Consider the following 27,707-nt stretch of genomic DNA (forward strand, 5'->3'; position numbering starts at 1 on the left):
GGAGGGGAGAAGCGGACTGGATGACCCAGGAGGCTCAGATAACTGGAAGAGGCCGGGTTATTCGAGGGGACAGAAAGGCTATGGGAAGCGTACATGTTGGCCAAGAAAGTCCTGGGAATTCAGGGCACGCAGTGTGTCTACGCGGTGAAAACAAACGGGCTGCGACGGTGGCCTGGTTGGGCCTTTCATAGCCGGAAGCTGCTCCTGAGAGGCGTGGCCGAGGCGCTCTTGCGGGTTACGGTGGCCGGCGGGTCGGGCAAAGCGTGAAATCTCGCGCGATCGCGGGGGAGCCGTCGGGGACGGGGCGGGGCTGGCGGCGGGGGCGGGGACCCGGAGCGGGAAGATGGCGGCGGCGCAGGAGGCGGACGGGGCCGGCAGCGCCGTAGTGGCGGCCGGGGGAGGCAGCTCCGGTCAGGTACGGAGGCCGAGAGGGGCCTGAGGGGTTCTACCCCACCCGGGGGGCCTCCCACGGGGCGTGTCCTGCCTCTTTCCACGGAATCCGGTGCACTGGGGGCTCCTTGCTCAGTGGGACCTTGAATACCGGGCCCAGGCGGGGCCGGGCGGCCCGGGAGGCTGGACAGTGCGGGGTGCGGGGCCCTGTTGCGCTCCGGGTCCCCTGCATGCTCGCGCCGGGCGGCCACCAGGCTCGTTGCTTGAGCCGAGACAGTGGCGCGGAGGGGCGCAGACTTGTACCCAGGCACCCTGGGTTCTCTACTCCGCGATTGCAGGCTCAAGAACCGTTCCTAGAGTGGGCTGGCGTTCACGGGGTGCTCTAGGTGTAGGCAATGATTGATTAATTGGGAGTTTTCTAACTCTGGGGAAGTCAGGCAATCATCGTGGATAAGGGCACGCGCTGTGGAGGCTGACAGACCCATTTCATAGACAGGAATCCAAGGAACAGACTGAGGCGCTTACAGAAGGTCACCCAGGTTAGATTTGGGATCCATTCGCTGTAGAATTTCGCAGCCATTGCTGAAGCAGGGGGGTCGGGACTGAGATGGGTTTACTTTCAGCATACATTAGTCCTATAGGGGAATTAGTCCTGGTACTGATGATTTCTGACCCATTGCCACTTCAACTAAACCGAGGCTGCAGAACGTACTAGTTCAGGCAGCCACTCTTCAGACGTTTAGGGAATCGATGGAGTGACAGCGAGGTGCTGTCCACCCACCCGCTGGGATGTCGCTGACATGTGGGAGGCAGCACAAGGGAGAGAAGTACAGGTTGGGAAGGGAAAATGAAGCTAAAGCTGACTGTCTATGTGACCTTGGGCAAGTTCTTTTCCCCCTTTGGGCCTTCATTTCTCCAGTGGTAAATGGAGGGATTGGACAGGAGGGCCAGCCCTGTGATGGGCCACAGAGGTGGCCGCAGCCATGTCCCTTCATCGGTGGAGTGAGAGAGTGGACTGGTGTGTAAACAGAGAATTGTAATCCTGGATGACAAGGATGGTGACAAAAAGTCTGTGTCAGAGACTGAGGGAGCCCAGAGAAGAGACATCTGGGGAGGACACTAGGGTGAGATTTGTGTGACAGAGCCAGCATTCCTGGTCTGAATCTTTTCAGCATCTTCAACTGGGGGCCTGGCCAAGGGGGCAGCCCTAGGAAATGTTTGTCCCTATCTTCAGGGGCTTCCCAGTCTTGCTGAAAGAAGGTCTTTCCCCCTCTGTGCTTCTCTTGATTATTGGGTGGGGGGTGATCAGAGAGGCTAGGGCTCAGGGTGCTCTGGTTGCCCTGAGCTTACAGAGACCAGCACCCCACCCGAACCCTGACCCAAGATCTCCTCTTGTCCCACTTCTGCCTGAAATCTTTTAAGACTTATTCTTTTGCTTTCAGGATTAAGTACAAATTCTTTGGCAGATCAAGACATTGTATGATCTGCCTTTTCCCCTCAGACTAGACTAGAATTTCTCAAGCTCAGCACTGTTGACACTTGGGGTTGGATAATCTTCGTGGTAGGGGCTGTCCTATGCGTTATAGGATGGTTAGCGGCATCCCTGGCCTCTACGCGCTAGATATCAGTAGCACATCCATCCCTCCCCAGTTGTGACAGCCAACAAATCTCTCCAGATGTTGCTAAGTGTCCCCTGGGGGGCAGAATTGTCTCTGCTTGAGTCACTGGACAAGAGGAGCATCAGCCACTGTGAAGCTCTTTTATTTCCAGGAGTGTTCCTCGAGCACTCTCTCTCCTCATAGTCTTTGCATGTGTCTCTCCCCTCTTTACCTGCCTGATCCTTGTTAGCCCTGTCCATCTCAGGTGTTCTCTCCCCTGGGAAGCATCTCTGACCCTCTCAGACTGGGGGGCAGAGCCAGAACTGTCTTGGTCACCGCTGTGTGCCCAGCGCTGCCCAGCTCAGGACCGGGCACAGAGCAGGCACTCAGCGTTTGTGGAATGAATGTGTCTTGAGGCAGAGGCTAGGCTGAGGTGGAATGCCCATGGTGGATCCAGGCAGTCAGGGAAGATGTCCCGACTTGCTCCCAGCCCCGGTCCAATCTCATGGCCTCAGCTGCTTCCTGGGCCCCTTCATGAGTGTTCTGGGGATTGTGTGTGAGGCTGGGCACGTGGGTCCAGGAACTATGTCTTAGTCACTGCTATGTCCACACCCACCGCCACTGCTGTCGCCTGGCTCATGGGCGGGCCCTCAGCAATCTCCTGCTCCAGCCAGCCTGCTTCTCCTTTAGCCGGGGATTCAGACACCAGGCCCACAGCTCTGATAATCATTCCTTCAGCTGATGTGAGTGCAGTCCCCACTGCATGCTCGTCCCCAAGCTGATGCTGGGATACAGCTGTGAAGAACACTGAGGCCCTGCCCTCTTGGAGCCACTGTATTTGTTGGGGGCTGGGGATGGGGAGTGGGGTGGGGCTGGAGACAGGGACAGTGAACAAGGTAAAAAAGAAAAATATACAGCAGCTTGGATGGTGATAACTGCCATGGACAGAACTAAAGCTGGGGAGAAGCATAGGAGGTGAGGGGTGGGTAGGAGGGTTGCCATTTAAATACAGTGGTCTGGGAAGGGCTTTCTGAGAAGGTGACATTTGCACAAAGACTTAAAGGACATGAGGGAGGGAGTCACACATATGGTGGGGGAAAGCCTTTCAGGTAAAGAGAACAGCCAGTGCAAAGGCCCTGAGGTGGAAGATGCCTGGTGTGATGAGGGAGCAGTGGGGAGGCTGGTGCGGCTGGAGCCGGTGACTGAGGGGAGAGGGGTGAGAGCAGGTGGGCATGGAGGATCATGCCAGGCCTTGGAGGCCATGGTGACACCTTTGCCTTTACTCTGAGGGAAGTGAAGCCACCGGAGAGTTACCCTTTTACACCTTTTTGTTGAGGCATAATTTAGATACTGTCACATTGACCTGTTGTCAGTGCAGAGTTCAGTGGCTTTCAGTACATTTACGCAGTTGTGTGGTACAACCACCACCACAGTGTGGTCTGAGGACGCTCCCATCCCCTCAGAACGCTCCCTTGTTGCCTCTCGCACTTTCTCTGCCCCCAGCAGTGTCCCTGCTTATTGCTCCGTAGTATTCCATCGTGCAGATCCATCACAGGTCATTCATCGAAAGACTTTTGGGTTGTTTCCGCCTTTATGAATAACACTGCCATGAACGTTTGCATATAAGCTTTTATGTAGACGTGTGTTCTCATTTCTCTCGGGCAGAGAGCTCGGAGTGGGAGTGCTGGTTCGGATGGCAGGGGCACATTTAGCTTTTTAAGTATCTGCCGTATTTTTCAAAGCAGCAGCTCCATTTCTCCCACCAGCAGTGTACAGCTCTTCAGTTTCTCCACATCTTCGCCAGCACCTGTGATTGTCCGTCTTTTTGATTATGGCCGTCCTAATGAAGTGGCACCTTTGCATTTGGTTTTCCTTTGCATTTCCCTGGGAGTGTTTCCAGCCAGCTTGTCTACCATCGTGCATAAGAGAATAGACCTGGGAGCCAGCCAGACGTGGGTTCCAATCCTGGCCTGGTCTCACGCTTCCTTTTCTTGACCCAGAATCAGCTCAGACCTACTGGAAACCCTTGCTTGTGCCTCCTCCCCCCACCCCCATTGCTCTCAGGAACGAGGCCAGCCCCGAACGAGGGGGCCCTGTGCCTATTTCACCTCACCTGCCCCTCGGCCAGCCCTTTGCCCACAGCTTTTCTCTCGGCTAGACACCCTTCACCCAGACATCAGACAGCTCCTTGGGAGGCCTCCCTAACCACCAGGCGACCTCTTTGCCATCACCCCCTCTGCTTGTTTCCTCCAGATCACTTTCCCGTTTACCATTGTTAATTATCCTGTTTACTGTGCTGCTGGTGTGTTTCCCTCTAGACCCAGAGCTCTGGGAGGGCACGGCCCAGAGCTGTGTGGCCACTACCAATCCCACCGCCCAGCACCAGGCCTGGTGCCTGGGAAGTACTTTTTTCAATACACGAAGGAAATCTTCTCTGCCCTGAACATACTGGTATTATGGGTCAGAGAGGGGAAGTGGCACGCCCAAGATCTCACAGCCAGGAACCGTGGGACCGGCCGGAAGCCTAGGTCTGTCAGATCCCAGAGCCCCTGCCTTTCACCACAGTGCTGTCCCGCACTTTGGGAGATGAAAGGAGAGAGCCCTTGCTGGTGAAGGGGACAGGAAGTGACAAGTGACACCTTTAACAAATGCTGGCCTCAGCTTCGTGGCAGCTTCATCTGGCTGTGGGGGCCCCTGTCCCTGCTCTCAGGGGCGTTTGAAGCTGATAGAAGACATTGCAGAGCAGCAGGCTTGGAGCAGAAGTGGGGGGACTGGGGAGGCCCTGGAACGGGTGGATTTGGGCGGCCTGGGTGTTCAGGGCAAGCCCTTCAAGGAGCGTCTCTTGCTTCCCCGGGTGTTTCTCGAGCCCCTGCTCTCTGCCAGCCCTGGGCTGGGCAATGCTGCCCCCTAACAGCGATCATGATAGTCCTGGTTCTGCCTTTTAAAAAGCTGGGGGTGAGGAGACAGCTGGCAGGAGGGAAGAGGGCAGGACAGGGGAGCCAGCAGGGGGAAAGAGAGGGGCAGGAAGAATTTTCCCATCTCGGGCCCTTCCAGCCTGACATCATGAAATTCTCCGCTTCTGAGCTTCTGTTTCTGAGTGAAGATTCTTTCTTTGGGAAGTCCTGCCTGACTCCCTGGCCTGCCCAACCCCCATCATCGTGCTGCCATCGTCCTTCCTGAGTGACCCAGACAAGTGGCTTAGGCTCTGTGAGCCCCCGTTTGCCCAGCTGCCAGTGGCGATGTTCCTCGTTCTGGTCTCCCGGGGTGGGCTGTGCTGTGTACATCTCACACACCTCCGTGTGGCTCATGGCAGCGTGGCTCACACTCTGGTTGTGTTTTTCTGTGTCTCACTCACCTGCTGGATCTGGAGCCTCTGGAGGGATGGCCCCCCTACAGGACTGGCCACAGAGGAGGCGTCAAGAGTTGTTTGCTCACGGAGGACATTTCAGATAAACCCATGCCTTGCAGAATCTGACAGCTGCCGCCTGACCCCTTCTGCATTGTCCCCAATAGCCACCTCCTTGCATCCTGCCCCAGAAGCATTGGCCTGTCCTCAGAGTCAGCTGCGTTTCACCTTTTCACCTGCACCTGCTGCTTCCTTCATTGCCTCCTCTGCACTGGCCACCTGGTTATGATTTAGGGCTCAGCTCTGATGTCTCCTCCTCCAGGATCCCTCCCTGACGCCCAGGCTGGGCCAGGCACCCCCTCTGTGCCCAGCCCTTGCTGGCCTTTGGCACGCAGTGGTGCCTACGACAGCCTGGGTGCCTCAGGATGCATCCGCACTCCTCACCCTGGCCTCTGTCCCTGCAGGTGACCAGCAATGGCAGCATCGGGAGGGACCCGCCGGCGGAGACCCAGCCCCAGAACCCACCACCCCCGCCAGCACCCAATGCCTGGCAGGTCATCAAAGGCGTGCTGTTCAGGTGAGCAGATGCGGCTTTCGTTTTGTTCATTGAAAAGAGTTCAAATAAGAAAAGCATAAAGAGGAAAGGAGGGAATTCTTTGGTGGTCCAGTGGTTAGGACTCTGAGCTTCCACTGCAGAGGGCACGGGTTCGATCCCTGGTCGGGGAAATAAGATCCTGCATGCCACATGGCACAGCCAAACAAAAGAAGAAATTAAAATTTTTAAAAAAAAGAGGAAAGAATCACTGAGGATGGCCATCATTGGTGGAGATCGTTTTTACTTTCTCACAATTCTGGAGGCTGGAAGCCCGAGATTGAAGTGCCAGGATGTCTGGTTTCCCCTGAGCCCTCTTGCCACGGCTGGTTGCTGGCTGTCTTCCTGTGTCTTCTCATGGTCTTCTGTGTGTGTCGGTCCTAATCTCCCCTTCCTATATGGGCAGTAGTCGGACTGGATTAGGGCCCACCCTAGGTAATGACCTCACTTAGCCTTGATCATCTCTTTAAAGGCCCTACCTGCACATACAGTCGCCGAGATACTGATGGTTAGGACTGCAGCGCATGAATTTGGAGGGGGCCGGGACACAATTCAGCCACAACATCTGCATTCCATAACATTTAGCATTTTAACTGTCTTTCAGCGCACCATTCAGTGGCGCTAAGGATATTGACACTGTTGTGCAACCATCAGACCATCCACCTCCAGATCTTTTTCATCTTCCCCAAACTGAAACTCCGTACCCATTAAACACTAACTCCTCATTTCTCCCTCCCATCCCCAGCCCCTGGCCCCCAGCATTCTGCCTTCCATTTCTGTGAATTGGACTACTCTGGGTACCTCCTGAAAGTGGAGTCGCACAGGCTGTTCTTTTGAGCCTGGCTGGTGGTGATCCTTTTATATGTGGATGCGTATGACCATTCCTGGGCACCGGGAGCACGTTGCCTGCCTTCTGGAGGCTTCACCTCTGACTGAGTCCCTGGGGAGCTGCTGGGAGCGGGCCGGGGGGATCTACCTGGGACTGGTTTCTTCATCCGTGGAGCCCCTCCCTTCTCTTCCCCATGCCACTCCCTCCCTTCTTCGTGCCCCCGTGTCCAATAAGGACTTAGAATTTTCTTATATATCAGTTTCTTCTTTTCATGCTTCAAGCAGCTAGGAATAAAGATTATTTTTATCTTTCTCTTCATTTTTACATAAGAGGTAGCCTATTTTCTACGGGTCTGCACCTTGATTTTTTTTCATTAACAATATATCGTGGAAATCTTTCTGCATCAATACATAGGGGAGCTTCCTTCAGATAGACATTTGTAATACAGCCGCAGTGGAGGCTCATTTCCTTCCTTAAAACCAGGCAACACCAAGAATCAGTCCTGGTGGGTGCCCGGAGACCATCTCCATCTGGGCTTCTTAGATGGGATTCAGGGTTTGTTTTCAGGGGCCTTCAGACTCTGAAGCATCAAGCAGATTGCATGAAAATGGCCTTTTTTGGGACTTCCCTGGTGGCGCAGTGGTTAAGAATCTGTCTGCCAGTGCAGGGGACACAGGTTCAGTCCCTGGTCTGGGAAGATCCTATATACTGCGGAGCAGCTGAGCCCGCGAGCCACAATTACTGAAACATGCACGCCTAGAACCCTGTTCCACAGCAGGAGAAGCCACCTCAATGAGAATCCTGCGCACCACAACAAAGAGAAGCCCCTACTCTCCACAACTAGAGAAGAGCCTGTGCGCAGCAATAAAGACCCTAAGCAGCCGCAAAAAAAAAAAAAAAAAGGAATGGCCTTTTTTGAGAGTAGAAGGTAGAATCCATGGTTTTCTGTGCATCCTTTGACTATATCAGTGGTTACCTGGAGTAGGGGGTGGAGTGGGAGGGAGAGTTTTCATGCTTTTTCATATACTTAAAGTTTTTCTGTGAATGTAGAATGCCTGCTTGGGGTGGGAGGGAGGATTTGAAGTCTCTCTTATTTGCTTACCCCAGTAAGTTGAAAAGCGGTAGGTGAGGGCCAGCCTTGGTGCCCTAGGGCAGGGCTTTCTGGCCTGGGAGGTGAGGATGGAGGGCAGTGTCCGCGAGGCCCTTGAGAGGGCCCATGATGGGTGGGTGGGTGCGCACAGATGTTCTTCAGGGAACGGGGGATCTGGAATCCTACAGGATGTCTGGTCCAGTCTGCCTGGTCTTACACACGGAGACGCAGAAGCCCGGAGTGGGTGGGCCCCTGCAGGCCACACGCTAAGTCAGGGCAGCGCTGCCTGTGGGTGTCCTTGCTCCCACACTCTCTCTCAGCATATTTACTAAAATGGGAGCCTCTCTTGGAAGTGGAGGGGTCCCCAGAGATCGCCAGTTGCAGACCCTCCCCAGCCCTGTGCATCAGGGCCCTTAGGGGAGGCAGCAGATGGCTCAGCTGGGCCATGGCCCCTGAGACCCCGGACCCCAAGGCTCCATGGCTTGTACAGGCAGAGGCAAGTCCCTGTGCCTGATCCTGCCCTTCAGCGTGGTTTGGGGCTCCGTGGGGAAGCACCCACTCACACTAGAATTCCCTTGTAGTGTTTCTCCATTCCAAAGTTTTTTGTATGCTTTTTTCCTGTGATGAAAATAACAGTAATACTATCACTCCTAAAGCACTGACTGTAGGTACCAGGCTCCATTGTAGATGATGTATATATCGTGTGTGTGTGTGTGTGTGTGTGTGTAACAACCCTACAAGGTAGGTAGTGTTGTTATTACCATTTTAACTGTTGAGGAAATGGAGGCCTAGAGAGGGTAAGAGTCTTGCTTGAGGTCACACAGTCAGAAAGTAGCAGAGCTGGGCTTTGGATCCAGATATTGCAGCTTAGAGGCTGAGCACTGAACTTCTCTGCTTGTATAGCAGTTGACCTTTGAACAACGTAGGGATCAGGGGTGCCGACCTGTGTATCCATGTATAACTTATAGTTGGCCCTCTATACCAGCGATTCCTCCATATCTTTGGTTCCACATCCACGGATTCAACCATCCACAGATTCTGTAGTATTGTAGTATTTACTATTGAAAAAGATTTGCATATAAGTGGACACCTGCAGTTCAAACCTTTGTTGTTCAAGGGTCAACTGTATTGCTTTTCACACCTGTAATCAAGTACTTGTCTCATTTAATAATTACAGAGATGTATGTATCTGAGAGACCTGAATTAACACCATAGAAGTTTCCCTCTGTCTCATTTATTATTCTGGACCTAAGCAGACCAGGATTCTGTGGTCTTCTGTATCCCAGATTCCTTCCTGCCCTTTGCTCCACAATTGCTAGGTTCTGCCCTTTATCCTCATGGCCTAAGATGGTTGCTGAGGATGAGGCCATCACGTCCACATTCCAGGAAGGAAGAAGAAACGAAGGAGGGATGTTCTTTCTCTTTAAGACACTTCCCCAAAGTCCAGTATAACACACTGTTTTCACATTTTACTGTCCAGAACTTCACCATGTGTCCACACTTAGCTGTAAGACTGGACTTGTCTTTATTCCAGGTAGCCAAGGGGTCCAGTTAAAATTTAGGAGTTTGGGGACTTCCCTGGCGGTCCAGTGGTTAAGACTCTGCACTCCCAATGAAGAGGGCACAGGTTCCATCCCTGGTCAGGGAACTAAAATCCTGCATGCCATGCAGCCAAAAAAAAAATTAGTTTTCTTTCTGAGGGAGAAGGGGAAGATGAATATTGGGAAACAACTAGCAGTCTGCTACAGTTTTATTATGGGACTTTAATTTTGTCCATTAAAAAATATTAAAAAAAGAAAAAGCATAATGAAGAAAATAAGAATCACCTAAAGGTAGCCATCATTCATCATCACTGTGTCGGTGGTGATCCTTTTACAGGTTGCTTCACGTGCGTGATGTTTTTATTGTGCAGAATTTTTTTAAAGACAGTATGATGTTTTGAGGCATTTGTTTTGTTTTTGCTTACCTCTAGGCCTTCCCTATTCCCCCAAACCAAGGGAAAGTGTATTTTATACCTTTCTCTGCTTTTATGTTGACATAAAGGTGCATTACAGATTGTTTTTTTTTCTTTTTATTGTGGCAAAATATATGTAACATAAAATGTACCATTTTAACCATAGTTAAGTGTACAGTTCTGTGGCATTAAGTACATTCACATTATCGTGCAGCCATCACCATCCATCTCCAGAACTTTTTCATCTTCTCCAGCTGAAACTGTCCCCATTAGACACTAACTCCCATTTCTCTTTCCCCAGCCCAGGTTTTTTGGGTTTTTTTGGTTTTGGTTTTGGTTTTTGCTTTAACATAGTATGTTACACAAAAATGGACTGATACTCTATACACTTTCCTTCATCTCACCCTTCTGTTTTAACAGTGTATCCTGGAAATACCTCCACTTTGTTTACAACTCAAAGACTGTGTATGGTGCCTATTCAATTTTGTAAATTGAGAAAATGACTCTCATACATTTCAGTTTTTTTCTGTCATGTTATTCAGAGTGTGGATACTTTGGAAGCTCTGTCTCAGTGTACATTTTGAGGGTTTTGTAACAAATTCTGAAACTTCAGAGTTCAATGGTTCTGAGCATCTCAGATTTTTTTATATATAAATTTATTTATTTTATTGTCTGTGTTGGGTCTTTTTTTGTTTGTTTGTTTGTTTGTTTTAGCTATGGTGAGTGGGGGCTACTCTTTGTTGTGGTGCGTGGGATCCTCATTGCCTTGGCTTCTCTTGTTGCAGAGCATGGGCTCTAGGCGCGTGGGCTTCAGTAGTTGCAGCACATGGGCTCAAAAGTTGTGGCTCACGGGCTCTAAAGCGCAGGCTCAATAGTTGTGGCGCACGGGCTTAGTTGTTCCGTGGCATGTGGGATCTTCCTGGAGCAGGGATCGAACCCATGTCCCCTGCATTGGCAGGTGGATTCTCAACCACTACGCCACCTAGGAAGCCCTGAGCATCTCAAATTTAAAAAAAAATTTATTTATTTATTTATTTATTTATTTAGGCTGTGGTGGGTCTTACTTGTAACACATGGGATCTTTGTTATGGCACGTGGGATCTTTTTTTTTTCACTTGCAGCATGTGGACTCTTAGTTGCAACATGCATGTGGTATCTAGTTCCCGCTCCAGGGATCGAACCCAGCCCCCTGTATTAGGAGCACGGAGTCCTACCCACTGGACCACCGGGGAAGTCCCAGAGCATCTCAGATTTTGGTTTTGGTTTCTGCTGGTTCTCACTCATAGTGTCTTGTTTCCGTGTTTCGCCCGGCTGTGGGGTGATCGTCATACTTGGAAAATTATTTATAGGAATCTTTTCAGGCCTAGGATGAAGCTTTTTCCTGCAGAGAAGACTTGCTTTGCCTCTGGTGGCTGCCTGGACATTATCAGTCAGGGTCTCCTTGAACCAGGTTCAAGGCATTGGCCATGCCCACTCGGTGTGTGACTCCTGAGGAGGGCTGGCCCGTGCCTTCTTCCTCTTCTCCTGGGCAGGGAGCCCTGTGGGGTCTTAGCTTCTCATAGAGTAGGTCTCTGGTTACCTCATGTGGGCCCTGGGCTGACATTTTTCTTCACCCATCAAAACACCTAACAAATGCCCTCAGACACAAAAAAGCAGCTTTAAAAAAAAACAAAGATAAACAGCAAGAACTTACTGTATAGCACAGGGAGCTATATTCAATATCTTGTAATAACATAATGGAAAAGAATCTGAAAAAGATTAGATATATATTATATCATATATTGTTAAGAATATATATATATAAAAATATGTATATATATAACCGAATCACTTTGCTGTACACCTGAAACTGAAACTAACACAACATTGTAAATCAATCATACTTCAATTAAAAAAAAGAAGAAGCTTCCAGTGCTCCTTTACTTCTTTGATTCCCGTCTTCCTTTTAGTTTTTGCCTGGTAGGTCTTGTCCATTCTTCAGTGCTTTTAAGAATATATGTTTACATATATTATGTATGTAAACTTGGTTAAAAATATGTGAGAAAACAAAAGAACACATAGAATATATTGCTATATCAAGATATATCATTATAAACGTAAAACTAGTGTCAGTGTATTCTTACTGTATTAATTTTTATCAAGCTTTTCCAAGTTGTTTCCAACAGGAGAGTTGGTCTCAATAACTTAGCCCAATGCTACTAAAAATAGGAACTCACCCATTGCTTACAGTCTGCTTCTCCAGTTTTCAGTGGACTTGAGGTTCTGAAATGTTGCTCTCCCTAATGTCAGTGCCTCTAAAATGCTGGGATTCCGGATTCTAGGGTCTTCACACTTTGGGATCCCAGGGGACTAGGACAGTAGGTTTCCTCGTTCTGAGTTTTCGAGTGTCCAAGCCCCTGCACCCCTGTGGCCACCAGACTCCAGGGAGTCAGCGCCAGGCCCCCCATGCTGGCAAACACAAGCGTCTGGGGTCTGTCCGCAGACGTGGCCTTCGGGGGCATCTTGTCATCTCAGCAGCCCTGCAGCTGCCTTCTCGGGGACTCTCCCTACTTGATCAGCCCTCAGGGCCGGCCCCAGCAGGTGCTGAGCCAGAAGGTCAGGCAGACCCACGTTGGGAGGAAGAGGCGCGGGGACTCACCGCCTGCCCTGCTTGCCTCCTCCAGGATCTTCATCATCTGGGCCATCAGCAGCTGGTTCCGCCGAGGGCCGGCCCCTCAGGACCAGGCGGGCCCCGGAGGAGCCCCACGCGTCGCCAGCCGCAACCTGTTCCCCAAAGACACTTTAATGGTAACGGCCGGCTAGGAGGCCAGACCCGGGAGCGGAGCGGAGGGGGTGGTGGGGGGGGGGGCACTGACGCGGGCCGTCGGGACAGACGCTTTCCCTGGTCGCCAGCAGTTCTGTGAGCAGTCCAGGGTTGAGAGACTAGGTCCGTCTTCAGCCCGTGAAACCTGAGTCACTCAGGTGACACTATAAGGAACAAGTAAATTCTTTTGGGTCTGTGGTGGTGCCCTCTCTGGGGAAGAGGGGCAGCGTTCAGGAGCCTCTGCAGCAGCTGTTCTGTAATCTCAGTAATCTTGGCTTCTGCCACCTTTGTGGCTCTCTGCAGCTCCGGGGTTCCCACTGTCACGGAATTCTGGCCAGCAGGGTGACCACCACTCAGCTTTTCTCTATCAGTGGGCCTCTGGGCTCTGGACAGAGATGGCCATGGGGACTTGGGAAAGGAGGGAGTCCCGAGGCCGGCTCCCCAGTTGCCTTGGGTTCTCAGTAGCCGGCTGACGCTTGCGTCTTGACTGGGCTTTATCCGTAAGCCTGCAGAGCTTTGACCAAGAAGCCCATGAAAGGCCGAGAGGGAAGATAATTCAGGGAGGTCCAGATCCTTTCTAACCCCAAATCCTAATTGGCAGGCTGGCCGTTCTTTAATTGTTTTTTCCTCTTAGACGCCATAGACTTAGCCCAGGACGGACATGGTTGGGGTATGAGGAGAGAGGAAACTTATTCTACCAGCTGCTACTCTTCTCTCTGCTAACCCCCCACCCCAAATTGTTCCTATTAGTGCGCTGAGCACTGCCACAGCTCGTCATCTGTCAAGCTTCAGAGGCTCCTCTAAGCCACTCTGACGAAGCTCCCCCCACCTCCCTCCCAACAGAACCTGCACGTGTATATCTCCGAGCACGAGCACTTTACGGACTTCAACGCCACGTCGGCGCTCTTCTGGGAGCAGCATGACCTTGTGTACGGCGACTGGACCAGCGGCGAGAACTCAGATGGCTGCTACGAGCACTTTGCTGAGCTCGACATTCCGCAGGTGGGGATGGCTTCTGGTTTCTGGCCCCAAGGCAGCTTGGCTAGCAGTAAGGGCATTTCCTTGAACCAGCTCCCAGTCCTGCAGTTGGGAGTCCAGGTTCCAAGCTTGGCTCTACTCTCAGTTCCTATGCTGTGTGACCACAGGCAGGTCCCGGAGATCTCTGGGCCTTGTCCTCCTCACCTTTCCACGTGGATGGAGTTGGAATTGGCCTAGGATCCTCCCAGCTACTTTCAAGGTTGTGTGAATCTGTGGTTTAAACCATTGCAAGATTAGTAATCATCCCTGGGGGTGGCCAGTCAGGCAGCCTGCTTTGAAAATAATACTTAATGTTGATTAAGTGCTGATTATGTGTAGGGCACCAGGCTAGGCTGACCAGTGGAAACCTCCCAGCAGCCCCAGGAAGTGGAAACTATTGTTTCCACTTGACGGATGAGGACACTGAGGTGCAGAGAAGCCACACCCGAGGTCACACAGCAAGTAAGAGTTTTGAACTCAGGCTGTCTGGCTCTGGACTCTGGCAGCCCCAGGTTCAAATCCTGCCTCCTCCAGGAAGCTCTCCCTGATGCTCACTCAGGCTCAGGCAACACCCTCTCTGGACTCCCCCACCCAAGCTGTGCCAACTCTGGGAGGTTTTCACTATGGATCTCTTTTCCTCATGAAACTGTGAACCCTGTGACAGTAAGGCCAAGACCATCTTGGTCATCTCTCTGTCCCCAGCTCTGCCCAACAGAGGGTTGGGTGCAGACTCAGTGACTGTTGAATAATCAATGAATTTGATGAATCTGTGAATGTTGACATCTCTTTTGGGCTGCCCTCTCATTCCTTTCTCCCCATTAAGTCTTCTCAGCCTCCTGGGAAGGAGGGAGCATGTCTGGTCTGTTTGGGTAGCTGGAAGCAGTGAGTGGATGCATTCTTTCCGAGGCAGATAAGGCTAGCCCGTGTTGAGGGCTGGCTCCCACTGACACTTCACGTCCAGCCCCCAGACCCCTCCCCAAGACCCCAGGAAGGCGGAGGGGCAGTAAGCCAGGCAGTGAGAGCTGCTCCCAAGGACTTGGTGCTAACCCTCCTTCCCAGCTCTGTGGTAGGAGGGTGTCTGCATTGTACCTGATTTTAATTGATGGAGGTGACTGAGCAGAGAGACCAAAGCCATTGGAAAAAGAATTTACTACTTACATTTCTCAAGAGGAGGGGGGCTCACCGCACACGCAGGGCCACACAGGGAAGCACCAGGTTTGGTCAGGCGCAGAAGGGGCAAGGGGAGGCCTAGGCTGAAGCCTTCATTGAGGTTTCCACAGGAAAGGCAGGGCAGATGGGGAAACCGCTTAGGACTGGCCGGCTTGGCTGACCTGCGGGCTCTAGGCTAGAGGGGTGGTGTCTAGTTGTCTGGAACCTGCCCTGGGTGATTCAGTGCAGGCTGGTGTATGAGAGTCAGATAAAAGGGGTGGTTGGGATGTGGAGTTGGTTTTGTTGGTTTGCATTTTAAAGGTGTGTTCAAAGGCAGGCCAGTTATTTATTATTTCCAGGAGTCAGCTAGCCCTGGGAGGGGCAGTCTCTCCCCAGCCAGTTGTGAAAACAGCATACAATATAAAAAACATGGTTAACACAGAGGTGTACTTAAAAGGCAGGGAAGTGAGGACGCAGCATGGCTGGCTGGATCCCAGTCACCACGAAGGTCAGACAGAAGCTCCACTGCGGCCGCAGCCACCCACCCTGCGCCTCAGGCAGGTGGCCACCTGCTTTGGTTTCCTCATCTGTGTGGGGGTGGCAGGGGGGTGAGAATAGTAGGTGAAAGGCCCAGGCAGAGAGGAAGGACACAGACGGCGAGAGGCAGGGCCACAGGGGAGCCCACAGGCTGGATTCAGATCCACCTGCTGCATGTGGCCTCTCTGTGTGAGCCCCAGTCTCTGCATCTGGAAAACGGACTAATAACACGACCTGCTGCCCAAGGTTTACGTGCACTGTGGCGATGTGAACTCCCTGGGGGGGACAGTTACCATCTGAAGTGCCCAGAGTGGGATCTGGCCTTCATTGTTTTACTCTTGCATGAATTAAGGCCACTGGCGTTTACTGAGTTCCTACCCTGTGCTCGAGTGGCCATGCTCAGCGACCTGGGATAATCCCTGCAGCCCTGCTGTGCCCTCCGTGCTGATGATGTGCGTCCTGCAGGCGGGCCCTGAGGCTCAGCGAGGCGACGCCTGAGGCCGCACAGCCATGGTGCAGAGCCCGGATTCTGACTCCTGTGTCTGGCCTCCAGCTAACGGCTCAGCTACACTGCCCACCCTGAGCACTCAGTGAATGGGGGTGGGGAAGCTGCGGGGGGCGGGCATCGTGAGGGGCTTCACTGTTTCCTTGTCCCTGTCGGCCTGCCTTGCAGAGCGTCCAGCAGAATGGCTCCATCTACATCCACGTCTACTTCACCAAGAGCGGCTTCCACCCAGACCCCCGGCAGAAGGCGCTGTACCGCCGGCTCGCCACGGTCCACATGTCTCGGAGTAAGTCCCTTCCTGTCCTGGGGCCCCTGTGGTGCCGAGGGCCTCGAAGCCCAGGTCCACGAGGGCAGGCAGGAGCCCTGTGCTCAGGGAGGCTGGGGTTGGCGGCCAGGCTTGAACCCCGTGTGTCCTACATGCCTCTGCACGCCCTTGGGCAGGCAGGAGAGGAATCGGCTTAGAAAGAGCAGGTGGAGAAAGGGACTTCCAAGAAGGGGAAGAGCAGGGGTGGCATGTGCACAGTGCCAGGCCTGGTAGAGCAGATGCTCCAGAACAGTCTGTGAGTGAACGATGGCAGAGGGAGGCCGGGACGCCCTGTGCCATTGGCTGCATCCAGTGTGCTCTCCGTGATTGCATCTGTGTGGGCCGCTCCTGGAACGGGTGCTGCACGGTGGCCGCCCTGCGGGGTCTTGTGGGGTGGTGCAAGGCTCCCAGGCTGCAGGTTTGAATGCATCCCGCGTGGCTGCGCTGTGAGCCTCCTTACTCGCACGCGCATCTCTGAGCAGCGCCTCCCTTGACGAGGTAAGCTGTTGAGGGCTACATGACCAGACAGGCCCCATTCTTGTCTCACTGGCCACCCTCCTGGTGCCAGGTGCCCCCCTGAATCCCAGTCGGGTGAGCAAATCCCAAGAAGCCCTGGGTCAGAACCGTGGCCGTTTTTGGACTTCTCACATGGCCTTATGTTGACACTGAGGTTCTCTCTGCCCAGGGCATCTTCTTTAAAAAAATCTTTTTTAGGTCTCTTGTTATAAGTACATGGCTTAAAATGCAAGTAATTTAATCAGACAGCGAAATTCATCTGTCTTCTACTCGCCCCGTCTTGTGCTCCCCCAGTTTCCACTCCCCACAGGCAACTGCTTACTGTTTCTGCTGCTTAATCTCCAAGGCTCCCAGTAACAAGATGATACTGCGATTTCTTGGTTTTTCAGCTTTCGACATTATCTCTTGACTTCCTACTCTGGAAGAGGAAATCTCAGCTCAGGCAGATAATTTGATTAGATTCATATTCAGCATTCAAATTGGTTTTGAGTATGTGACTCTTCTTCCCATCTGAACCACACAGTGTGTGTAGTTCATTTTTCTTTTCCTGTCCAACTTCTTTTCCATGAAGTTAATAATCATTGGTGTTTTTTGGTCTGCTCTTTGTGTCTTTTGTCGTGGAGTCCACTGTCTCCTGATGGTCAGTCATGGGAATCTCTTGCCGTGCTTGAGTTTCAGCAGATGGGGAGAACAGACACCCCCTCATCCTCCCCCCCGCCCCCCACAGAAAGCTCTCGTTGCCTTTGTATGAATTTTGGGCGCCCCACCTCTCTTTAATTCTGTTGCGCCTGTGGACTTGGTTAAGATCCCTCCAGCTGTTTTGTGTGGCACAGCGACAGATGTACTTTAATTTGCATGGGTTAGGTCTTTTCTTACCTCTTTTGGTATAAAAATAACCCGAAGGATGAAAATATTTTTTGTGACCCATCTACACGGAATGAAACAAAAAGCTAGTGACCCTGTGTCAGTCCCCAAAGCTGATTTGGTAACCCCCCCCCCAGGTGTGATGACGTCGTTCTAAGCGAGTGTGTCTGCAGACCGTGCTCTGCAGGGCGTTCTGCCCGGCTGGCTGGCTGCCTTCCGTGGAGCGCGTCTGTGAAGATGCGGGCAGAGGCAGGCCGAGGGGGTGTGGCCTGCAGGGGCCGTCCCCACGGAGGTGTCCCCACAAGTCTGGGTTACATGTGCCTGACGCCTCAGAGGTTGCCTTGAATGTAACCCAGGTGGGCGGCTGCTCGCTTGTGTCCCAGTTACCACCGATCAGCCACACTCAGTGCCAGCATCTTTGGTGGTTTTGTCTTTGGTGAATGTGATCCTTGTCATTGTGCGGTGAGGTCATATTCATGGTCTGTGTGACAGGTGTTGGCGTGGTCTGCCAAACAGAATCCGCAGCCTGTGGACCTGAGAAGCCACTGGGATCCCCAGGCTTGCCTCACAGCTGGGGCCCCTTAGAGCAGGGGCGTGGAGAAATGTGGAGCTGGCCACCCGCCCACTCTGGGGCACAGAGCGAGAGTGTGGGATTGGAAAAGCCCCCTCCTCCCCTCCCCGAAGGGCCAGTGATCAGGACTCTAGTGCAGTACTGTCCCACAGGGATACAGTGCCTGCCACAGAAGGCGTTTTAAGTTTTCTAAGTAGCCAAGTAAAAAAAAAAAAGACCATAAAATAAATGTTAGTAATTTGTTGAGATCAACATGTGGTCCTTTCAGCATGTACTCAGTATAAAACAACTAACAAGATATTTTAAGACACACTCTTCTTTTTCCTACACTAAGTTTCAAATTCCAGCGTGTGTTTTGCATTCACAGCACATTTCAGTTTCGACCAGTCACATTGTCCGTGCTCAGGGTATGGTTCCGGAATTTTTAACTCCAAGAAAAGGGGCTTCTTCCTCCATACGGAAGCCAGGTCCATCTCATATCGTAATCCCGTCTGGGTGTCACTAGGTTGCAGAATGTTCTGCACCTGAGCCAAAGCCTCTCTTTTCTGGGGCTGGCCGGGCGCAGCCCCCTCCTTTCCCGGACAGCCTCTCACGGATGTGGAAAACAGTGGAGTATGTCCCCCTAGAATTTATTCTCCAGGACGCCCACCTTTGGGTGTTTACTGCTTTCGCCCAATATGGGGCAAGTTCTCAAATGCATTAATGATAGAAGTGATGGGATGATATTTGTGGGAACAGTAAGAGCAGCCAGCCAGCCCTGGGCTGAAACCCTAAGTCAGTTCCCAAAAGTGGTTTTGAATGTGAGCTCGTCCGTAGAATCCAGAAACCCCCGGTTCTGAGCGGGTGCGAGGCATCTGGGCCCTGTGGTGTGTGTCAGTGTGACATGCAGGGACGCTCTGCGTGGCTGGGCTCTGTAGGACAGAGAGCCACTTCCCAGTGGTCCTGCCCAAAAGAGGCGAGGCTTTTATCCCCATTCTCCAGAGAGGGGACTGAGGCCCAGGGAGGTGACATAGCCCACTGACGTCCCTCAGCTCTTGGGAGACAGAGCCAGGATGTGACCCCAGGGCCCCCACTCTTAGCCAGTTCCTTCTCCCATTTCCCCATCTCTCCCTAGCCCCTGGGGGCAGGATGGCGAAGTCACAGGAGGGATGGGCCTTGTGTTGTCTCAGCATAAGGCGGAACTGAAAAGTTACCCAGGCCAGGCTGGAGGCGGGGAGATGTAGCATAAACAAGCACCAGCCCTGCCCTCCCGGCATGTCTTGGCAGGGTTCGGGGCAGGGTGGCAGGGAGCCCATGGCTGACCTGGCCTCTGCAAGAGGAAGTGAGGTCCACTCTGCCCTGCAATTCACAGCCCCAAAGTATTTCTCACGTCGGCGGCCCTCAGCCTTCTCCTGCACTGTCTTAGCCCACCTGTTCGTATTTATCAGCCCTCCTGTTTGTCCCTGTGGGCCCAGCCCCATGCAGGGGTTACACCAGGGCCCCAAACAGGCCCAGACCCACCTGGGGTTCTCAGACTGGTTGAGGGGACAGACAGCAAACAAGTAAACCAGTGGGTCGTGATGGACTGTCGTGAAGGAAGCAGGAATGGCGAGGAGCAGGCCCGGCAGCCTCCTTCAGTGGAGTGGGCAGAGGGGCCGTTTAACCAGGGGCTGGAAGGGGGAGGATCCAACCAGGAAGATTCCAGCCCTGCTGGGTCCCTGCCAGGGAGACGCAGCAGCACGTCCAGAGGCCCAAGGTCGGCGCATTTGAGGAGAAAGGGGCAGGGTGGGCGAGGGCTGAGAGGTTGGTGGGGCCATGGTGAGCACCTCAGCAGCCCTGCCCGGGGCGGTGGGAGCCGACAGCAGGAGGACCTGATCAGATCCTTGGATCTTAGGGGGCAGGAGTGGCCACCGGGAGGCCAACGAGGAGGTGACTGCCGTCACCCACAAGGGGGCGCTGTGGCTGGCGGTTGGTGGGGAGGGGGCGGCGGTGGTCAGATTTGAGGTACCTGCCGTCCACCCAGGACGGGCTAATGGAACAGAGGCGGCAAATCCCGGGGAAGGAAGACTCCTGGGGCAACGTGGTGGGTGCTGGTGTCGCCGTAAGGATGGGGCACCTGGGGCTGGGTGAGATTTGGGAAGGCCGTGCAGCCTTTCTGGTTGCCGTTATTGTCGGTTGGCAGGTGGAAGCGTGGGAGCCGGGAGCTGGGTGAGCAGCTGTTGGTGGGCACAGGTCTGGGGCCTGGGTCCCGCGCGTGCCAACAAGTCTCACGTCCACCCGCTTTCCCTGCCTCCCCACCCACAGTGATCAACAAATACAAGCGCCGGCGGTTTCAGAAAACCAAGAACCTATTGACAGGAGAGACGGAAGCCGACCCGGAAATGATCAAGGTAAACCCGAGCAGAGACGTCGGGTCCTGGGGGTGCCTCCCGGCTCGTCCCCAGCCCAGCAGCCAGCCCGCGGGGGTTGGTTTCTGGCATCACCACTGAGCCGCTGGGGGAGCTTTCAGCTCTCTGAGCCTCAATTTCCCTCCCCAGAGCTAGCTCCCAGGGAGTAGCGGGGGGTTCCGGGTGAGGTTACAGCTGACGTTTGGTCCTGGCAGGGCGGCGCTCTGCGCACCGTACACGCACCCACCTGGAAGCCTCTCGCCCGCCCTGTTGGGTGGGTCCCGTCACAGGGAGATTGGCCCCAAATGTCCCAGCCGGGAAGTGGCAGGGCTGGGATTCACACCCAAGCAGCCCGGCCCCAGAGCCCAGGCTCGGCCCGGCGCAGGGTACCCACTAACATGGCTCTAGAAGGAACACTCCCCGTGAATCCAGGGATGTTAACCTGTGGTGGCACCAGGAGTCTTCCTCTGCACGAGGTGGTTCTGGGCAGGAGGGCGGCCCCCGAGTAGGGAGGCTGCGCTTGGGCCCCGCACGTGTGCTGTCGCGGGGCTGCACTGTGCAGCCTGGGGCACCGTCCCACCCAGATCGGCAGGCCTGGGTTTTCTCTCCCTCAGGCAGCTGGGGGAGCCAGGGCAGTGGGGTCTAGAGGCTGGCACGGGGACGGGCCAGGGTGAGCCCTCGGCCGGTGGTCCCTATGGTGGTTGCTCTTGTGCCGTCGCGATTGTCACGGGCGTCCTCGGGAGGAAGCGAGCAGGTGCCTCTGAGGCCCACCACCCCCCCGTCTCCCCTCAGAGGGCCGAGGACTACGGGCCCGTGGAGGTGATCTCCCACTGGCACCCCAACATCACCATCAACATCGTGGATGACCACACGCCGTGGGTGAAGGGCAGCGTGCCTCCCCCCCTGGACCAGTGTGAGCCCCCCGCCCTCTTGGGCTCCTGACCAGGCCATTTACTTGTCTCCTGGCCCCACCCCCGCCCCGAGACCTCTGATAGATCTCTGCCCTCCCAGGCTTCCCGCCCTGCCCGTCTAGGCACTCCTCTGTCTCTCCCTCCCACATCCCCGGTGACTCCAGCACTGACCACCCTGTGCCCAAGCTGGTCTCATCCAGCCCATGAGTTTGTCTCAGAAAATGTGCACCTGTTGCCAGCCTTGGAAATTGGGGCAGCGTCACTTAGGCACCCAGATTTCTGACTTCTTTTACAAAAGCCTGACGCGTGGTGACCTCAGGGCAGCCGTAGTCTGGAGCTGAGCGGCAGCTGTTCCCCTTCATCTGGGGCCTGCCCGGCCCTCCCTACCCTGCCCTCCCTGCCCTGCCCTGCCCTCTCCCTGAGGTCAAGCAGCCCTCTGGCTCCTTGGCACAGCCAAGAAATGCTCCCTGTCCTGCAGTCTCTGTCAGGTCCCTGCAAACATCTGAATTTGCCGCCTTTGTCCTTGGAGACTGAGGGGTCTCCCCCCCCGCGGGTGCCTGCGGCCTCTGGCCTGGGCTGAGAGGCTCCCCCGCCCCGTGTGTCTGCAGATGTGAAGTTTGACGCCGTGAGCGGTGACTACTACCCCATCATCTACTTCAACGACTACTGGAACCTACAGAAGGACTACTACCCCATCAACGAGAGTCTGGCCAGCCTGCCGCTCCGAGTCTCCTTCTGCCCCCTCTCACTCTGGCGCTGGCAGCTCTACGCCGCCCAGAGCACCAAGTCGCCCTGGAACTTCCTGGGCGATGAGCTGTATGAGCAGTCAGATGAGGAGCAGGACTCGGTGAAGGTGAGGTGGTGGGGGTCGGGGGTTTCCCAGCCCCTTCCTGGGCTGCAGGAGGGGAAGGGGAAGCGGGCCGGCCTGCCGGCCTGGGGACCGCTGGCCGATGCTCTCCTGCCCACAGTTTCACAACCTCCCCAGGTCCCCTCCCTGCAGGGACCAGGAGGCAGGCCTTGGCTGACTCCGACCGTCCGTGGTCCTCCTTGTCACGGCGTCTCTGTTGGCTGGGTGCGGCCCTCCCTGCTTCCTCGGCCCTGTGGCCTGCCGCGCTGACTCTGGGCTCTGACTCAGTGTCTCTGCTCCCTCTCACAGTGTCCTTGCGTATCACCCTCCTCTCTGCCCGTGTCTGTCATGTGGAGTCTTGGCCACGCTTGCCTGGGGCTGTGTTTGGTGTTGGATTTCTGTCCCTTGCTCCGAGGGTCCCTTCATCTCTCTCAGTGATTACTCTGCCTCCCCACCATTGCTGTCTCCCCGTCTCTCCTCTGTCTCCATCTTTCTCCCTCCTTCTTCGTGCACCCCTCGCCCACTTCTCTGTGCCCACCTGCCCACCTCTGAGCTGCCGTCTTCCTGGCCAGCACCCCGCCTCCCTCTCTGGGAAGCCCCGGGGTCAGGTCCGTGGGGAATATCGACAGGTTCTCCTGGGGCTCAGGAAGGAGAGGCGGGCTGGCCGATGAAGGCGCGGCGGCGGTCAGCCCCCGGCCGGCCACGGCGGCACTCACCACCGTCTCCCCTCCCCCACCCAGGTTGCCCTCCTAGAGACCAACCCCTACCTGCTGGCACTCACCATCATCGTGTCCATCGTGCACAGTGTCTTTGAGTTCCTGGCCTTCAAGAACGGTAGGGGTGGGACCCTGGGCCCTGTGAGAGGCCACGGGGGACTGGGGACAAGGTGGGGCATGGTGGGAGGATAGGGCCCTCCCCCTACCTGGGGCCTGTCAGCCCCACTCTCCAGAGGCCTGCTGAGCAACCGCCAGCTCCCAGCCCAGAAACTCCCATCCACCGGGCGTGGCGCTGGGGGAGGGGCTGGGCCTGCAGTTCTGGCAAAGGCCAGGACGGCCCCGCCAGGAAGCAGGGCCGGGGAACTCCAAGACTGGGAGCAGGGAAGCCCCAGAGCTGCTCCTGCCACCCTGCCCGGTAGGCTGCCTGTTGGGGAAGACCCCTCAGGGTTGAGGGGACCGAGCCCACCTGGGTGGGAAAGTGACAGCACCGTCCTGGAGGGCCCCAGGGTTCCAGAGGCCAACAGTGGTGATGGCCAGCGCTTGAGGGGGACTGGCCGCAAGCGCCCGGGTGCCCTCACCAGCGAGCTCATTGAGGCCCCCCAGCCACAGCCCTGCGAGGCAGCGTCGTCACCCCCGTGTTTATGGCGAGGACCCGGAGGCTCGGGGAGGCGGTTACTGGCCCACAAGTCACACAGCTCCCAAGTGGCATAGGCAGGGTTGAGCCCAGGCAGCCCGCTGCGGCTGCCTCTTCGTGCTCCAGGCCCTGCCGGCCACTTCTCCCTGCCTCGGAGAACGCGGGCCTGAAGGAGGCCTGCTGCTCTGGGAGTGGCAGTACTGTATGGGTGTCATTGTTACCCTCATCATAGTACTTAGAGGATGTTGCTGTGATTGGGTTACTTTCTGGAAAATGATAACATCAAAACCAAACAGTGAGCGGCGCCGACCCCAGTAGGGAGGAGTCCGTTAGGCCGTGTGCTTGCTGCCTCTCTGGTCTGAGGTGCAACTCGGATCCACCCCCCCCCCCACCAGAACCCTGTCTTTAGACCCATTCTTCCCAGGTAGGATTGGGGGGATCCTGTGAGTGTCCCCTTCAGGTCTCCTCAGGGTCCAGTGGTCTGACAGGAGAGGCGTATGCCTGCGGGATGTGCTGGAGCTCTGGAGCCGGATGGGCGGCCAGCACCCAGGTCGTGCCCCTGTGTGACCTCGGGCCTGGCTTCTCCCCTGGAAGACAGGCATCTTGCTGGGTCGGCCTCCTGTGGCAGCAGGTGTTGGACACACAGTCCAGGCAGGGTCCAGTGATGCCATTATCCTCATCTGGCCAATGGCGATGAGGGAGGGGAGGGGGCTGGGAGAGGGGCTGAGCTGGGCCCTGGGGGGGTGGCAGGGGGTCTGGGAGAGTAGTACTGGAAGGAGCTTCGTTTGGAGAGCAGAGCCCACAGCCCTTGTGTATGCCCCGAGCGTGTCTGTGGGTCAGTTCCTTTTCCTTTTTTTTTTTTGGCCAAGGATCAAATGCACGCCCACTGCAGTGGAAGCACAGAGTCTTAACCACTGGACCACCAGGGAATATGGGCCAGTTCCTTCACGGGTTCGGGGCCGTGGGCTGGCAGAGGTGGTCTTAAAGTGCATGTCCCAGACCTCCCCACCCAGCGGAGGCACCACCGCGCCAGGGGGGACAGCTCAGGTCTGTTGTCACACAGACCCGGCTTCCCTGCAGATTCTGCCAGGTCAGGCTGTGTGGCCTTAGGGATGTGGCACTTAGCAATTGAGGAGCCCTGGAACATGGCATCGGTCACTGTCACCATCACTGCCAATCAAGGGACTGCACCCTGGGGGGCAGGGTGTGTCCAGCGTGAGGACTGCAGAGATCCTGCCCGCCTGGGGCTCCGGGTGGCGCCCATGGAGCAGACTGTCTCGGGAAGGGGCAGTAGTGTACACCCTCCCCCATGGCAGACCCAGCGCCGCCCCAGGGTCTGAGGACGGCGGGGTTTGAGGGAGCTTCAGGAGGGACTCGGAGGCTCCTCACCCTCCTGGCTTCCCCCCAACTCTTGCGCACAGATATCCAGTTCTGGAACAGCCGGCAGTCCCTGGAGGGCCTGTCCGTGCGCTCCGTCTTCTTTGGCGTCTTCCAGTCTTTCGTGGTCCTCCTCTATATCCTGGACAATGAGACCAACTTCGTGGTCCAGGTCAGCGTCTTCATCGGGGTCCTCATCGACCTCTGGAAGATCACCAAGGTCATGGATGTCCGGGTAAGGCCGGGCTGCCATGCTGTTTCGGGAGCTGCCAGGGGTTGGGCGCGGGGTGATGTGGCCCAGCCAGACCCTGGAGCTGGCCCCCGGGGGATTCCCAATGCCTGCCGCACTCCCAAGACCAAGGGGATTTTCGCACCAGGGGATTTTTTGGGTCACACGTGGGGCAGGGGAACTGGGAACAGTGGGGAAGGGCAAGGGCTAGAACTGGCTTGGGGGACGGAAGCCCGCGCGGCCGCGGGTCACGACCTCCTTCCCCATCTGCAGCTGGACCGGGAGCACAAGGTGGCAGGACTCTTCCCCCGCCCGACCTTCAAAGACAAGTCCACATACGTTGAGTCCTCGACCAAAGTGTATGACGATGTGAGTGTCCCCCACAGTGGGCCCCAGGGAGGGGCTCCGGGCACCCGCAGGCTCCTGGAGGCCCAGAGCATGGGCAGTGGTTGAGGGGGCTGAGGTCTGCCTGTTGCTCGACAGCCCCATGCTTTACAGCTCGTGTCATACCCTCTCGTGTCCCCTGCCTGCCACATAAATTTCCTGGCCTAGTCCAGAGTTCCAAGCGCCACCTGGAAATTCCCCCCGGGCTGGCCTGCCAGACCAGGTGTGGGTGTGGGAGGGCGGGGACCAGGGGTGCCAGGTGGGGCCTAAGGAACCGGGTCCCGGCCCTGGCCTGTGCCCCACAGATGGCGTTCCGGTACTTGTCTTGGATCCTCTTCCCACTCCTGGGCTGCTACGCCGTCTACAGCCTCCTGTACCTGGAGCACAAGGGCTGGTACTCCTGGGTGCTCAGCATGCTCTACGGCTTCCTGCTGACCTTCGGTGAGCACGCGGCCCCCGCAGTCGGGGCAGGCCTCCAGCAGCAGTCAGCCTCGTGCTGGGGCCTCGGCAATCAGCAAGTCAGCCTGGTCCCGCCCTCCTGGCGCTTGAGGTCCAGGAGGGAGACAGACCCGTCCCCAGACAGGGACACTTTGGGGTGCACAGGGGTGGCACGTGAGCAGCCTCAAAGAGGTTCCCTTTCCGGTCTGGGGGGTCAAGGAGGGCTTCCGGGAAGCCCTGGACAGTGCATTTCAGTCCTCGTCCTTGGGAACCGACAGAGTAAAGAAGCAGACAAGTGGGCTGCGGCATGTGATGAGCGCTGTGCAGGGGCCAGGGCAAGGAGGGCTGAGAGGCTGCTCGGGGACACCTCTCCAAGGAGACGGTGTGCAAACTGAGGCCTGAAAGATGCCAGGGAGGGAGCCGTGCAGAGATCTGAGGGCAGAGCAAGTGATGGAGGGCAGAGCAAGTGATGGAGGGCAGAGCAAGTGCAAAGGCCCTGAGGTAGGCTGTGCCTGGGCTGTTGGAAGCAGCAAGGGGGCCAGCGTGGCTGGAACAGCGAGTAAAGGGACAGAGGCCAGAAAAGTAGTCAGAGAGTGGAGGGTCGGGACGCCCCCTCCTTTGCTCACGGGTGCCCCTTCCCTGCTGCCACAGGCTTCATCACCATGACACCCCAGCTGTTCATCAACTACAAGCTCAAGTCTGTGGCCCACCTGCCCTGGCGCATGCTCACCTACAAGGCCCTCAACACCTTCATTGATGACCTGTTCGCCTTTGTCATCAAGATGCCTGTTATGTACCGGATCGGCTGCCTGCGGGACGGTGAGGCCGGGTGGACAGGCGGGTGGGCTGGGGCTCAGCCTGAGGGGGCACGGCCCACTCTTTGCAGGACCACCTCCCACCCACCAACCTGCCGGTGAGCCGGGTGGGGGTGGGGGTGGGGGTGGGCCCTGCCCCTCGCCCTCACGCTGCCCCCCTGCCCTCCCCCAGATGTGGTCTTCTTCATCTACCTCTACCAGCGGTGGATCTACCGCGTCGACCCCACACGGGTGAACGAGTTTGGCATGAGTGGCGAGGCCCCGACAGCAGCGGGGGCCCTCCTGTCTGTCCCCGCTCCCACCACGACCACGGCCACCGCCAGGGAGGAGGCCTCCACACCCCCGCCCACAGAGCCCACCCAGGGGGCCAGCTCTGCCAGCGAGCCCCAGGAAGCCCCTCTAAAGCCAGCAGAGGACAAAAAAAAGGATTAGCCGCTCCTGGTCCTCCTCGTCCACGCCGGCGCCTGGTGACCACCACCCCCGCCGCCCTGGCCCCCTTGCCGCCCCTCCCCGCTGCCCTCTCCCTGGACAGATCGGGCCAGGGCGGCGGGAGGCCCCCCTCAGCCGGGGCCCCGTGTGTGACGTGGGGGCCGGGGCAGGCCAGGGCTCGTTGTTTGTGGAGGCGCCGTCTGTCTGTTGCTCTGTGTTTCTAGCCATCTCGCCCGGCCGGCCCAGCACCATTGGGAATCCTGGTGAAGCCGACGTGGCGCGGCCGAGGGGGTGGGCCAGGCGGGGGAAGGGCTGGGGCCCCTGTGTGGGGAGGCCCCCCTGTGGGACGCCCACGGCCATCCATCATCTTGTCCCTCGATCCCCCACCACCCCCCTTCCTCCCAGACCGCCGCCCTTTAACACAGTCTGGATTTAATAAATTCCTATGGGTGTTTAACTTAAACTCAACAACCCCCCCCCACCTCGTGCTGTCCTT

The 27,707-nt window shown here is 56.0% G+C and overlaps 1 protein-coding gene across 1 annotated transcript; it reads left to right on the forward strand.

Annotated features, from left to right (window-relative positions):
- Positions 1-327: 327 nt before the first annotated feature.
- CLPTM1 (CLPTM1 regulator of GABA type A receptor forward trafficking) lies at positions 328-27,674 on the forward strand. Its single transcript, XM_057711801.1, has 14 exons — positions 328-415; positions 5,799-5,911; positions 12,463-12,586; positions 13,446-13,604; positions 15,979-16,096; positions 20,349-20,434; positions 21,224-21,344; positions 21,951-22,195; positions 22,930-23,023; positions 24,961-25,151; positions 25,419-25,514; positions 25,835-25,970; positions 26,619-26,786; positions 26,955-27,674. Exons 1-14 carry the CDS (start codon positions 344-346, stop codon positions 27,212-27,214), a joined length of 1,983 nt encoding a protein of 660 aa, XP_057567784.1. The 5' UTR covers positions 328-343; the 3' UTR covers positions 27,215-27,674.
- The last annotated feature ends 33 nt before the right edge of the window (positions 27,675-27,707 follow it).

Source organism: Hippopotamus amphibius, chromosome 16, assembly GCF_030028045.1.
Source record: "Hippopotamus amphibius kiboko isolate mHipAmp2 chromosome 16, mHipAmp2.hap2, whole genome shotgun sequence".
NCBI lineage: Eukaryota > Metazoa > Chordata > Mammalia > Artiodactyla > Hippopotamidae > Hippopotamus > Hippopotamus amphibius.